The following is a 15,377-nucleotide window of genomic DNA, read 5'->3' as shown; positions in this document are numbered from 1 at the left end:
CACGTATACTACACGATGCACGACGCACGATGAAGGCCAAAATCGGGCCGATCGCCAAAACGGTCGCACGACTCAAAAATCGGCTCAAAATGGGCCAAAAATCGCACAGTGAGGCCAGCCACCCTTTGGAGGAAGCCCATTTCCAGCGCTTTTATCCGCGATCTCGTTCTTTCGGTCACTACCCAAATATAAATAGTAAAGACATCAGGATAGATAGCAAAAAATAAAAGATATACAGTCTAGAGGAACATATACAAACTAAAGTAATATATACAAAACAACCACTTTGCTTACAAGCAAAGTGGTTGGAAGCACTTCAAAGGGACTTATGCGAGTGGCCTGAGTGATGAGGGTTACTCAGACCAGATTGGTGAGATGGGCAGCGGTGGGTGTGGGGAGTGTTTGTTTATAGTCACAATGGCCCACCGGGAAAAGCTGTTAGTCAGTCTGGAGGTGTGGAATCTGAGTGACCTGAGGCGGTGACCAGAGGGCAGCGGGTCACACAGGTGGTATGCAGGGTGCAAGGGGTACCCTGTGATGGGTCTGGTTTTTCTGAGACAGGTGGAAATGATAATGGCCTATAGGGGTCGCAGAGGGCAGCCAATAATTTTTTTGGGTGGTGTTGACTACCCTCTGTGCAGGCTTCCTGTAAGCAGTAGTGGCCCCTGCATACCAAACACCCAGGCAGTAGGAGAACACTACTCCTTATATTTTAATGTTAAATCAAATACTTGCTGGGACCAACAGAGGTAGTAGATAGTGCAGTGGTAAGCAAGGTTTTATACGGAAACTGATTGGTTGATGTTCACTTTTTAGAGGTACATTTTAAAAAAGTTTTTTCTGCCTTTGCAAACTACACCTCTACCACCATCTCTGCAGAATTACCCCACACATTTTAATTAGGTGGTCCTTTTTGGAGTCTCTGGGTGGGTTTGCTCTCACTGGTTCCACAGACTAAAAACCAGCAATTAACTTGGAAATGCAAAGGGGAAAGCAAAATATCCTTTTAGAGTTCTTTAAAGTGTAAAAATAAGAAACAATGTAGAAAAATATCAAGAAAAACAAAAGTTACATCTGGCAGATCCTTTGAAACAGGAGAAAGGGCGCAGCAGCATGAAGTTATTTTGGATTAGCCTGTTCATTCCAGTAAAAAACAGAGATAAATTTTTATATACAGTGAAACATGGAAGTACCCTAAATAGTTATTTTTGTATTTAATGTGGCCTAAAAGCTGTTTAAAGAATCATGTGTTTAAGTGTCAGGCAGGTTTTCCAGCTGTGGTATTTCTATATTTGCTTTTCAAGATGACCATGTGTCTTTTTCCAACATAACAACTTGAAGCTGCAGTTTTTTTTCGTTCTATCATTGTGGCTTTTTTTCTGTACCGGAACACAAACAAGATGCTTTATTGCATACGAACACATCCTTTTTTACATTTTCCAAATAAACTTATTTGTCTGAAATTGTAAATCTAACTTGTGGTTCCCTGAAGGGTGTCTCACAATAAAGCCCTGTGTTCAAAATGTCACCAACTCACTCATAGTTTTATTATATTCATATGCACAGAAAGAGGAGTTAGAGATTACACAGAGCATTGAGCTTAACAAGCAACAACATTTATGCCCCTTTCTGCAACGAAGCTCAGTTTTTAATCAGGTGGACAAACCGCACAGAGATCACAACGAGGGCACTGGGAAAACCTTCCACATTTCACTAATATTCACATTTCAGTTACACCCTGAACATTTTTCTCTTTTGTTTTACTGCTGCTTATTGTGTGCATTCATGACTATGTAAATATTTTGCTCAAGTCCTCTTAGCTCTGTAGAGGTTGTCCACAAATGCTGGAGTCTGTGTGATATAAACTGGTCATGCTTGCCGAATGTAGTTACCTTTTTCCTGTTGGTCATTGCAGTCTGGATAATCCACATAATTGTTGCTATAAGCCATTAAGGGACTGCCACACAATTCCTTAGTTGGCCCCATGTGTTCAACACATCAATAGCAAACACATATACACCTTCCAAAGCAACAAACCTGTTCTTTATTGATAATCTCTTACATTTATAATATTTATTTAATAATATTTCTTTAAGAGGAACCACACACAGCCCATAGAGACCTGCATTCACTCAAGGAGGCGTGTCCTGATTAAAATAAAAGAATGGTAAACCAATAAATGTTAATGAACTGGATTTACTGTCATCACAACCCTCCTGTTTCTACTGGATAACCTCTGATGATTGCACCTCTACAGGTTCAGCACCTTAGATTTTAATTACTGATCATCACGCAGGTCACTTCAATATCCCTTAGACCAGGGGTCCCCAATCCCAGTCGACGAGGGCCGGTGTCCCTGCAGGTTTTAGATGTGTCCTTGATCCATCACAGCTGATTTAAATGGATAAATTACCTTCTCAACATGTCTTGAAGTTCTCCAGGGGCCTGGTAATGAACTAATCATGTGATTCAGGTGTGTTAACCCAGGGTGAGATCTAAAACCTGCAGGGACACCGGCCCTCGTGGACTGAGATTGGGGACCCCTGCCTTAGATTGATACCCTGCTATACCATATAAATAAGTTACTCAAATCTAACTTAATCAAACATTTTTTCACTGTATTACATAAAAAATAAAGTAAAAAAATACAGGTTGTAAGGTATGTTTGTGTCTCATAAATGATATATTTGCCGTCTTCTTCGCGTCACAGCACATGACACTGGAACGTTCCGCATAGTTTTTCATACTTTTTAACAGACATATGACTATGAGGTGGCTGAGGTCTAGTGGTTTGTATTTTATTTTTAAAAACAAGACCATAAAAACTGGCATGAATCCCTGTGTGACCGGGGAGTTTTGGTTTAAAGTATTTAAATGAAACATTAAGAAAATGGATTTACTCAGATTTTGGATGCACAATTTACTGCAAATGTGTGTGAATTTGGCACTGAGAACACATTTTGTGCTAAATGTGGCTCTGCTGTGTTCTGTTAGAAGTGTTCATGTTTGGAATTGGGTGGGGCAGATGTTATCAGTAAGTAATCCAGGAGTGTACAACTCCAGGCTTCAAGGCCGGTGTCCTGCAGGTTTTAGACATCACCCTGGGTAAACACACCTGAATCAAATGATTAGTTCATCACCAGGCCTCTGAAGAACTTCAAGACATGTTGAGGAGGTAATTTGGCCATTTAAATCAGCTGTGTTGGATCAAGGACCCTTGAGGCCTGGAGTTGGACACTGTGACAAAGTGGAGAAGCAGTTGTAATTCTCTCCATTTGTCCCATATGTGTTTACCTTTTTTTTGCACATTGTACACATTATTCTGTTTCTATGTATTTGCTATGATTTGCTATTTGTCAAGTAACATTGCTTCACTCACTATCCCGGGTTTGTTTGTGTAAGCGTTTTGTTGCCGGCAAATCAAACATTCTGCAAATTAAGACAAATACTAAGTTATGTTTCTTTATACTTTATTATGTTACAGATTAAGTCATTTGTTCATACTTACTCTGTTTGTCTTTTCAGTCATCATGAGTGTCAGGTGTGGGGAAACGCCCGCTTGGCATTTCCTCATTTTAAAGTCCTGATCATGTCACACATGACATCATCAGGTCAAACCATGTGGAGGGGTTTCTTTTTCCAGAGAGATGCTTCCTTTTGTTTGTGTTAATGTTTAAAGGGATTTGTTGAATGTTTTTCCTTTTGTTAATACTGCCATTTAGTTGTGTAAATGTGCATATTAGAAGTGTGTAGAGGTTTTGTGTTTTTAGATAACCTGAGTAGAGTTTTAGATCCCTCAGTTGAGTGAGTGGTACTGGCTGGGCAATTGGAGGGAAATTGATGGCCCTATTTAAAGCCAGTCTCTACCAGATGCAGGAGAGGGGAGAGGTGAGCTGTGTCACCAGAGCCATGTTATGGTGAGTTTTGTTAAATGAATTGATTTGGGGAAAGTTTTGTTAAGTTATACATTAAATTAAGTTCACTGCAAATAAATTGCTCACCTTGGAAACCCAAAATGTCTGCATAGTCTGCTTCCCTACCACCTTCCTTGACGTTCGAGTGTGACTACTTCACAGACACCCCTGGAATTTTACAATAAGCCCCGTCCATTGGCCCTTCAATGCGGTAAAGACATCTTCTTTTTTTATTATCTGTTTCTCCTGCTCCTCCTCATCTTTCTCCTTCACCACTGCTTTCTCAACTCAAGATTCATCTGATGAACTGACATCACGGCTCTAACACAAGACAATGTGCATAGATATGCTAATTTTTCCAGATATTGCCGTAATTACTTATTGTCAGCAGATTAGACATGTGATCCTCCAATCTACGGACAGCTGACAATCAGCCGGCTAAACCACAACAACAGCTGGTTAAGCTAACATTATGCAAGCTATAATGTTAGGCTCAAGTGTCCTAAAAGTCACACTTTCCCTATACATAAAAGTTACCCTCTGACAAGCAGTTTGATTACATTCTCACATTGTATGAGAGAACATCACAGAACTGGTTCTAAGAGAGTGTGTTGGAGAACTCACTATGACGTTGACATCTCTCTTTCCCAAGCTGTGTTGCCTGTCTGTTTGTAAGAGGTCCATTATTTCCCCTGTGCCTAGAGACTCAGCTGTGAAAGGCATTACCAAGAATGGCTGATTTTATCCCACATTAAGGATTCTGTTGACATTATGTGGATCCACAACAGTATGAGTACACGAAGAGTTTTTTCTGATGCACTATCAGCTGTTATCAACCCTGCTCTAACTCATTTCCAAGAAGTACTGTTGGCAGAGAATCATGGGCTTATTTGTCTGATTAGAAACATAAAACATACTGCACAGGAAAAACTCCCTTTTAACAGGAAGAAACCTCTGGCAGAACCAGGCTCAGGGAGGGGCGGCCATCTGCTGTGATCACTTGGGGTGAGATAGGGAAGACAGGATAAAGACATGCTGTGGAAGAGAGACAGAGATTAATAACAAGTATGATTCAATGCAGAGAGGTCTGTTAACACATAGTGAGTGAGAAAGGTGACAGAAAAGTCTGGGCTCGGGAGAACCCGAGTGCCCTGGAGGGACTTTCCCTGCCGGATACACGATGGATGGGTGGCAGAGGATCGTGTGCCTGGCGGGACTGTCGATCGAGGACGCTGAAGATATCTACCTATTCGGAACCATGATGATCGGAGCTGGCTTGGCCCTGGCTTATCGGAGAATTAAGAGAACGGAACCGGCTGTTCAAACCCCCACAAGGCTGCCCGCTGGGATTGGAACGACAGGTGCGACTTCTCAGAAAGGGCTCACTGAAGGCAGCATGGTTAAGAGCTTGGAGGTGCTTACGACTGCAGTGAATGCTCAGAATAACACCTTTGAGCGTATGTATGTTGGATTACATCAGGAAAGAATCAACTCAGAACAACATCTCTGGGCGGAAGCTGGATTACACCTCGGATCAGTTGGCTGCGGTCGTGAGGTCTCAGAATCTGCTATGTGAGCAAAAAAGAGTGACAAGACCACAGAATCGACAGCTAATAACATCACGGAGAAGCTCGCAGCTATTAACGGGAGATTGAGAGACCAGTGTCGGAGTGTTAAAAACAGCTTGAAATTCTCAATTACCATCATAATGCGGCTACCCCTTTGGTGCCAGCTGTGGGCTCAAGGCCGGCGCTCAAGGCTGGAGCTGAACAAAAACTCTCTGATAACGACTGTGTTGAGTCTGTTCCTTCCCATTCCCTACAAGGCCACCTGGTTGGCTGGAAGACTGTTTACTTAGCCTGGCAGGGCGAAGGACACTGTCTCAGCTGAACTATGGACACGCACACACATACATATACTGATACTGATAAGCACTCACCGACGCATCACCCTCCCTACCCCGGATCCAACGCCACCTCCAACGCTTACCTCCCCCCATGATGTGGACATCGGGTCAGCTGGAGGCGCAGTCGAAAGATTGCAGCGGTCCCAGATCAGATGTACACACTGGAACTCTTTCCCATGTTGCTTGTCTGTGTTTTATTGTGTTATGGTGTGTTGATACCTGTGCATTCCTGTATTATCCTTTTGTGTTGCACATTTCAATGTTTTTTTTTTCCTCGCTACCTGGCCTGACCTGTCTCCCCAATGTGATGTTTGTATTGTATGTACGGTCGGCAAGGTCTGTCATCTCGGTTGTGGGCAAAAGACCTGCAACTGACAAATAAAGGCTATCTCATCTCATCTCAAAAGGAAAAACTCAAAGCATCATGGGAGTCCCCCAGCAGCCTATGCCTATTGCAGCATAACTAAGGGAGGATTCAGGGTCACCTGATCCAGCCCTAACTATATGCTTTAGCAAAAAGGAAGGTTTTAAGCCTAATCTTAAAGGTAGAGATAGTGACTGTCTCATGAATCCAAACGGAAGACTGATTCCACAGAAGAGGGGCCTGAAAACTGAAAGCTCTGATTCCCATTCTGCTTTCAAATACTCTAAGAACAACAAGTAAGCCTGCAGTGCGAGAGCAAAGTGCTCTAATGGGGTGATATGGTACTACAAGGTCATTAAGATAAGATGGGGCCTGATTATTTAAGACCTTATGTGAGGAGCAGGATTTTGAATTCATCGATTTTTAGGACTTCCTGATAATAATGAATTACAGTAGTCCAGCCTAGAAGTAATAAATGCGTGAACTAGTTTTTCAGCATCACTCTGAGACAGGATATTTCTAATTTCAGGAAGTTTGCAGATGACACAGCTGTTGCTTATCTTATCTCCAACAAGTCTAGAATAGAATAGAATAGAATAGTCCTTTAATTGTCCCACAAGGGGAAATTTGGCTGCAACAGCAGCAAAAAACCACATATACAAACAGAACAGGACACGGAACCAAAACACACACAGTTTTCACAGAAATAATTTTTTTATATCATTATATCATGGACAATAGTAACAAAAACAAAGTACTGTACAGAGTCTATCTAAAGGAGAGAGATGGAAGAACTTGTTCTTGATCAGTGGGGTGAAGATGAAAGAGATGGTGGTAAATTTTAGGACGGGCTCACATGCCTCATTCCCTCCTTAGAGCAGAAGCTGTGGAGTTGGCGACCACAGTCAACTACCTGTGTACACATATGTCCAACAATTACTCACAAATACAGACAATATTATTAAGCTCACCAATGCTGGTGAGGCTGAAGCAGGATGTCATCGGTGCAGCTCTACTTTCTTTGTCGGATTGTGTGGTTGAAAGCATCCTAAACTCCTCTATGGTTAGAAACTGCGTAAGCCAATAAGAAAGTGCTGCAAAGAGTGGTTTAATCTGCCCCCCCCCAAAAGAAGGCTGCGTAGCCTCACACCTCTACAACAAGGCTGAGGTGCAGCTTTTTCCATGAGGCTGTGAGGTTAATGAACTTGGAACTAAAAAGAAAGACAGAGAAATTGTCCAGGGAGAAGAACTCTGCTGATGAAGATGTTCAGACAGGTAGAGATGAACATGAAGGTGTGCGTCATAACTTTATGAGGGTGGCATAGAAATCAAATAGGGTGGCAAAATCAAAGCCTTTTTAAACACATGTGCAGGTGTTACATATGGTTAAATTGATTCAAATGCAGTAAGTATAAACACGTTTCATATAAATATAGTCTGTAAGTTAATTATTTTCTGTAGCCCACATAATTAAACTTTTCAGTTACACTATACATTTTGATTTTCTGTAATGTACAACCTCCATAATAAATACAAACAGCATATCTGTCTGTCTGTCTGTTTACGTACCTATACGTACATATACGTATATGTATGTGTACCTATATGTATGTATACGTGTGTAGATATATGTATAGATATATGTATAGAGATAGATAGATATCATGATTCCGAATTTACTGGCCTGTCATTAAAATTTTCAAACCTTGAAGTCCACTCAACACAAGCTGAAATACAGAATCAACGGGGCTGCAGCTTGTTGCTATGTCAGCTTAATCGCATGCTGGTCATGTGATTTGGAGGTGTGGCACACAGAGTGATAATGACACTCACCTTCATTCCATCTTCAAACTGTTAATGCTATTTTATCTTAATAAATGGCACCATCATATGCAAAATTAGGGTGCCACGTGCCACCCCATTCCACCCCTCTAAATACGCCCCTGGTAATATCTGAATATGTGATCAGTTATAGCTGACTAATTTATGTTAACTGTGCACGCTTACGTGCTCTACCATGCGCATGCACGTGCATAAGCGTCACCTGCGTGTACTTTATGATATAGTACTAAACCTCTGATTAAATGAAAAAATAAATACGGACCTTACATCTAACCCACACTAAACTGTCTAACTCAGAAAGAGAGAGAATGGGAGAGTGAGAACAACCTGCAAAAAAAGGAGGAACAAGGGTGCTGCAGCCAGACCGTCACGTGACCTAAGACGTCGTCCAATTAGATGCAAAGAAAAAAAACTCGTCTTCCGGTTGTCTTCCTTCTTCAACAACCATGGTAAGCTCGTTCGCTCTTTATCTCATTATTTAATGCTGTCTAATTCATTGATAATTCTGTGAAATTGTCCGATTATATAGTCGCTTTACGTATTAACGCAATGACGGATAATTTACCTCAAAGGCGTCGAGGTTTAGTGCTGCTGCTAGTTAGCAAGCAGGCTAAGCCAGTAGCCCATTTTTTGAGCCTTCTGTGACTGTAAATACTGTAGTTTTTGCACAGTGTATGAACTTATGAGTGACCCTCTTTGTCCTAGCGGTTCCGTTTCTGTGGAGACTTAGACTGCCCAGATTGGGTACTTGCCGAAATCAGCACGTTAGCAAAAATTGTGAGTAAAAGAAACCATAAGAGATAAAGTTGTTACTGGCACCAGTTTATTGATTTTATTATTTTTTTTATAACGAATATATTTTCTATTCCATTAATGTAACAGTCAAGTGTCAAGATGAAGCTACTTTGTGCTCAAGTGCTGAAGGATTTGCTTGGAGAGGGCATTGATGTAAGTTGTTGGACATTTCTACAGGCTCGTCATATGTAGACTGTAGTTTTGAAACACACACACATCTGTGGTGTCTTCTCTCTTGCTTCATTTACAGTATGAAAAAGTCGGAAAGCTTACTGCAGATGCAAAGTTTGGTAAGTGTCTCTTGTGTTGTTTCTCTGAGAGAGATGCAACAATTACATTTCAAGGCGCTTAACATTTCTGTCTGCAGACATATGACTGGCTCTTTCTATTTAGATTTAAGATTCTAGAAGTTCCAACTTTATATTTTTATAATATTTGATCTTCGTGCATTTGATCAATCATAACATCTGCCTATCCTAACTGACCAGTAACCCTCCCTGTGGGAATACAAGTATTTGTTCACTTTATTCATTATTGTTGTTATTATTATTATTATTATTATTATTATTTATATTTATGTATTAACTGTAAAGATGTGTAATTACTATGTAAGATAATGTACTTAAAATGTGAAAATATGTACTTAAAGTATGAAAATATATAAAAAAAGATGTATATAAAATCTCCAAACTATGGATCACAACATTTTTAGGCAAATCTGGCATGATCGATCAGAAAATGTTACATGTATTTGATGATTTGAGATGGAAATTATTTATTTATTTATTTTTGTTAATGACGCAACATTTAACTGTTGTGGTAGTTAGGGGGGAATGATGGCTGGGGGTGGAGCTGGTTTGATTGCAGAGGCCAACCAAATGGCCTCTGCAGTTACTATGTAAGTTAATCTCTCATTTGAATCAGTTAGCTTGTTGAGTTCTATTATTTTGTTAAAGGCAAGGCAAGGCAAGGCAAGTTTATTTGTATAGCACAATTCAACAACAAGGTGATTCAAAGTGCTTTACAGAGACATTAGAAACAAGAACAAATAAAAAGCATGATTTAAAATTGATTAAAACAAGCAAATAAACTAACTAACTAATTAACAAACAAACAAACAAACAAACAAACAAACAACAGTATATAAAATCAAAACAGATAAAATCAGAACAGTAGATAAAATCAGTAGTTAAATGTAAGTTTTGAAATTTAAGCTTAAAGTGTGGATTTGGTGCTTTATTCAAATGCAGCTGAGAACAGGTGAGTCTTCAACCTGGATTTAAATAAACTGAGTGTTTCAGCTGATCTGAGGCTTTCTGGGAGTTTGTTCCAGATATAAGGAGCATAAAAGCTGAATGCAGCTTCTCCGTGTCTGGTTCTGACTCTGGGAACTGATAAAAGACCGGATCCAGATGACCTGAGGGATCTGGATGGTTCATACTGGGTCAGGAGGTCATTGATGTATTTTGGTCCTAAACCATTCAGAGCTTTATAGACCAGCATCAGAACTTTAAAGTCTATCCTCTGACGGACAGGCAGCCAGTGTAAGGACCTCAGAGCTGGACTGATGTGGTCCACTTTTTTGGTCTTAGTGAGGACTCGAGCAGCAGAGTTCTGAATGAGCTGTAGTTGTCTGACTGATTTTTTAGGTAGACCTGTAAAGATGCTGTTACAGTAATCAAGCCTACTAAAGATGAATGCATGGACTAGTTTTTCCAGGTCCTGTTGAGACATCAGATCTTTTATCCTTGAAATATTCTTGAGGTGATAGTAAGCTGACTTTGTTATTGTCTTAATGTGTTTTTCTAAGTTTAGGTCTGCATCCATCACTACACCCAAATTTCTCGCCTGGTTTGTGGTTTTTAGATGTATAGATTGAAGTTCTCTGGTGACCTGTAATCGTTTTTCTTTGGCGCCAAAGACTATTACCTCAGTTTTGTTTTTGTTTAGCTGGAGAAAATTGTGGCACAACCAGTCATTGATTTCCTCAATGCATTTACCAAGAGCCTGTACAGGGCCTCGGTCTCCTGGTGACATTGTGATATATATTTGTGTGTCATCTGCATAGCTGTGATAGTTTATTTTGTTGTTGTTTATAATCTGTGCCAGTGGGAGCATGTAGATGTTAAACAGAAGGGGTCCCAAGATGGAACCTTGGGGAACTCCACATGTGATACTTGTCTGCTCAGATGTGAAGTTACCTATTGATACAAAGTATTTCCTGTTTTCTACGTATGTTTTGAACCAGTTTAGTACAGTTCCTGAAAGACCTGTCCAGTTCTCCAGTCGTTTGAGTAATATGTTGTGGTCAACTGTATCAAATGCTGCACTGAGATCCAGTAAAACTAGGACTGACATTTTTCCACTGTCTGTATTCAGACATATGTCATTAAACACTTTGGTCAGAGCGGTTTCAGTGCTGTGGTTCTGTCTAAAACCTGACTGGAAGGCATCGTAGCAATTATTCTGTTTTAAGAAGTAACTGAGCTGTTGAGAAACTGCTTTTTCAATGATCTTACTTAAAAATGGGAGATTTGAGATCGGCCTGTAGTTGTTCATTTGTGTCTTGTCAAGATTGTCCTTTTTCAGTATAGGTTTGATTACAGCAGTTTTTAGTGATTCTGGAAACACACCTGATAATAAAGAAAAGTTGACGATCTGTAACAGGTCTGACTCTAAAGTCTTTGAGACCTTTTTGAAAAAACTTGTTGGCAGGACATCTAAACAGCAGGAGGAGGAGTTCAGTTTACCTAAGATGTCCTCCAGGTCTTTGCTGTTAATAGGTTGAAACTGTTTCATGGTGTTTAAACAGTTTTTTGGTGGACACAGTACATATCCTGGATCTGCTGTTGATGTACCAATTGCTTGTCTAATTTTTTGGATAAACACTATTTATAACTAGCGTTTCATTAAGTTGACTTTTTTATGAGCCCACTTATTTCTTAAAATAGTGTTAAAGCAACTCCAAAACGACACAGCAGACACAGTATTTGTGCAATAAACCATTGTTTGTGGAAAGCAATCTTGACCTATGGCTATTGTTTGAGCTTCCCTGGACAGGTCTAGCTACTCTGCCACTAACTCAGACTCCTCTCTCCGCACACCCTCCCAAGATGCTAACGCATAAAATACAGGAGAGACCTAATTAGGTGATCACTGCCAGCCTCCTGTGGCACTGCCCCCTGATATTGCTGCATCACCCCTACCCTGCAACTGTTGCAAACCACACCCTGCCCGTACAAGCTTATTTCCATGAATGTGTATTTTTGATATTATTTTGAATCTTTTTGGGGGAGATATTGTAACCCAGATTTTGTAAATTACACATGTGCCTCTAAGTCTTTGGCTGCTTGGTCCTTGATAAAAAGGTTTTGTGACTATGCCTGTTAAAAAGCAGTAATCCTACCTCATTTAAATTTGAACATTGTCAGGTTCAGCTTCAGGTTAATTTCTCTGGAAGTAGTGCTGTGCAGCTTCTAACACTGTCTAAAAAAGCAGCAAAGTCCACCATATTAAAATATTGAATATCTTCTTAAACCTTAATTTCATATTAGAGAAGAGTACAAAGCTACAAAAAACAAACAAATCTGGTTGCTGGCCTGAAGCTGGTCTTGTTGGTGTGGAAATAAAGTTCTGAGCTTTCATAGTGTTGTTAGTAGTTGCTAAAAGGCATGATAGCACAACCCTGAGTTCACGTCATTTGTGGTGAGTTTTCTTCTTCTGGGCCCTGAGAACATTACAGTAGAATAGTGACTTAACAGTTTAAACATTTGGGGGTTGAATTCAGTGGCCAGGCCTCATTCTCATTCATTCTGTCGTTTGTGCTCCTGACTTGACGTGTGACCTTTGAGCTTGGAGCCTGCATGTTTTTTCTGTTGACACCGCTGATTAGACACATGGTAGTAGCCAGAGACCCAGATCGCATGACAAGTGATGATCTTGATGATAACAAATGGGTCAGTTTGACACAAGTCTGTTTTCTCACTGTGCCACTTTGTAGTTTATCATGAATGAGTGGCTGGACAGGTGAGTTATTAGAACAGGACTTCATGAAAGTCATTAAAACATAGCAAGAGCACTCAAAGGGGTTCATAAGTGCACAAGAATTGGCTTTAAAGCATTAAAATTCTTTTTTTATGGAAGAACAGAAATTGGTGATTACACATTGTAAATGCACTAAGTTGTGCGGCATTCCTGGTCTATCTAATTTGCCTTACACATAAGTCTTTAACACTGTTCAACTTAAACTTTGTTTTTTTGGGTTTTTTTTTTACAATTTCTGTCAGATAAGCTGTTTTGTGTCAATAAACCATTTTGCAGAGAGCGGAGACATCAAAGCTAGTGTGGCAGTGCTCAGCTTTATTTTCTCCAGTGCAGCGAAGCATGATGTTGACAGTGAATCTCTATCCAGTGAGCTACAACAGCTTGGCCTGCCTAAAGGTAAGCCTGTGTGTTTGTGTCCAAAGGTTGGTGTAAAAATAAATGCAGTCTACAACTTGATATGCACCGATCTGTTCTCATGCCTGAATCTTTGCCAAGAGCAAGGACAGCCAAACTTTCTAACAAAAACACAAGTGACTAGTTTAATCTAATATCCTGGGGAAATGTCTCACATGGGGATAATGTGGAACAAGAGCAGCTAAATGTAGAGTTTATGTTACAGGATTTTAATATTTTATTTCTAGAGTATGAGCACAGAAGTATAATAGAGGAAGGATTTTAGAAACTCCTGTATTGCATTAGTTCAAAATCATTTATTGTGTTTTTTAACAAATGTCCTCAGGATGATGTCAGAGGATATTATAGTTATTAAATGGGTGTGTAAGGGATCATTTTTGCCAAGTGAAACTGGTATACTGAAAAATGAGAAGCTGTAATGTATTTCTGTAATTATTATTTTTTTAACGTGTGCATGTGTATGAATGCATGCTGATTGTTATCATTGTTTTTCATATTGTGAATTGATTTTTGACTTAGTGAACCAAAGACAGTTTTCCACTAACATGGACAGTAAAGTTAGTCTGTTCTATTGTTTCCTATTCATGGCCTGTTGTGTTGGTTCTTTCCTTTTTAACTACATTCTATGAATGTGGATTGACAATAAAAGAAAAAAGCAGTACATCATGAACAACAAAGGCGATGCTGATTTACAGACTGGGTGGTGCATTGCTGTATCAACAACTCTATAAAAGTGGTGTTAACACATTTGCCTTACACATGGACAATCCCCCTTTTGAGGTTGAGTGGAGACACAAGCTAGCACGCTTCCAGTGGTCCCTCCCTGCATAAATCACAGCTTTGTGTCAGGAAGGCCATCTGTGCCACATCAGTCCACCCTTTGGAAAATAAGAAGCCCAAAGTTTCACCATGATTTTTGTGTGTTTCATTATAAATAAAAATGACAGATGGCTTTCTGCCTGAGATTTTGAGATTGTATGTTATGTTTCAGAAATAGTAAAAGGTTTATTTTATTTGATAAATATGAAATACTTCTAAGGACTTTGTAACTGTTAGATTTTCTTTTTAGTCGTCTGGTAATGCATAATTAGTTCTTCAGCTAATCGTCAGCTGAAACACTCAAATTATTTTTTTCTACTCAATATTTCTTTAGAGCACACTACAGGGCTGTGCAAGTCCTACGAAGACAAGCATGTTGCACTGCGGGAGAAATTAAGAGAGACAAGCCTGAGATGTAAGTATTTCTGCCCTTCCTATTCAAGAAAGAAGAGAAAATTAATGATGGCTGCTGCTGGGAAGTTGATGACTGAGCACTGGCATTCTGCTTTGTGATCAGTGGGTCGACTGGACTCTGTTTCTTGGCGAGTGGACTACACTTTGAGCTCCAGTGAACTGAGGGAGGTGAATCAACCAACAATTCAACTTAAACTGCAGAGGCAAGGAGCAGAATCAGGTGCCCCAGAGACAACTGTGGTGTCTGTTTCTGCTGACAAGTTCAGAGTGCTGCTTGCTGGTAAGTTCAGTATCTTTTAAAATACTTCCCTTTTTGTTGTCTTTTAATTTGCCAGACCTGTGATGTTATTTTTTTGTCTCTGTACTTTTTCAGAGCTCAAACAAGCCCAGGTTCTAATGAACTCACTACAATGAACAACAGACGTGACTTTCTGAAAATCGACGATAATGATGATTAACTGCCTAAAGTGCCATACTTACAAGTTGTACAGTGTTATGTATTCTTCCTAAAAAAATGTAATTCCTTGTGTCTCTCAACTGATATTTAGTTGTATTTTTCTACCATTTTAGTAAAAATTAGTAGAAATGTGTCCAGATTGTGTGATATTTGTTACTGAAGTAAAAAAATAATGATCATTGTTTAAAAAAGATGTTGCTTGTATCACTCAACACATTTAATTATGTTAATTATTTGTGTTTTACCTCTGTATGCTTATAAATAAAAACAATGTAAAACGTATCCGTCAAAAAGTGATGGCCAAAAAAAACTGGATTGATTATAATGTAGGTACAATAACACAAGATACTTGTGACACATATGATTTATTTAATACATAACGCCTCCGTAAATCATGTTGATTACAGC

At 39.6% G+C, this 15,377-nt stretch overlaps 1 protein-coding gene across 1 annotated transcript; it reads left to right on the top strand.

Annotated features, from left to right (window-relative positions):
* Positions 1-8,393: 8,393 nt before the first annotated feature.
* commd4 (COMM domain containing 4) lies at positions 8,394-15,168 on the top strand. The gene is made up of 8 exons (XM_085412269.1): positions 8,394-8,475; positions 8,732-8,803; positions 8,909-8,974; positions 9,072-9,111; positions 13,142-13,261; positions 14,433-14,513; positions 14,616-14,792; positions 14,886-15,168. The coding sequence occupies exons 1-8, from the start codon at positions 8,473-8,475 to the stop codon at positions 14,924-14,926; spliced, it is 600 nt and encodes a 199-aa protein (XP_085268395.1). The 5' UTR covers positions 8,394-8,472; the 3' UTR covers positions 14,927-15,168.
* Positions 15,169-15,377: the final 209 nt, after the last annotated feature.

Source organism: Rhamphochromis longiceps, linkage group LG7 (assembly GCF_057381845.1).
Source record: "Rhamphochromis longiceps isolate RC_006_pf linkage group LG7, R_longiceps_female_GT1.1, whole genome shotgun sequence".
In the NCBI taxonomy this organism is placed as follows: domain Eukaryota; kingdom Metazoa; phylum Chordata; class Actinopteri; order Cichliformes; family Cichlidae; genus Rhamphochromis; species Rhamphochromis longiceps.
The sequence above is the reverse complement of the archived record's forward strand: the minus strand, read 5'-3'. Positions and strand labels throughout refer to the sequence as shown.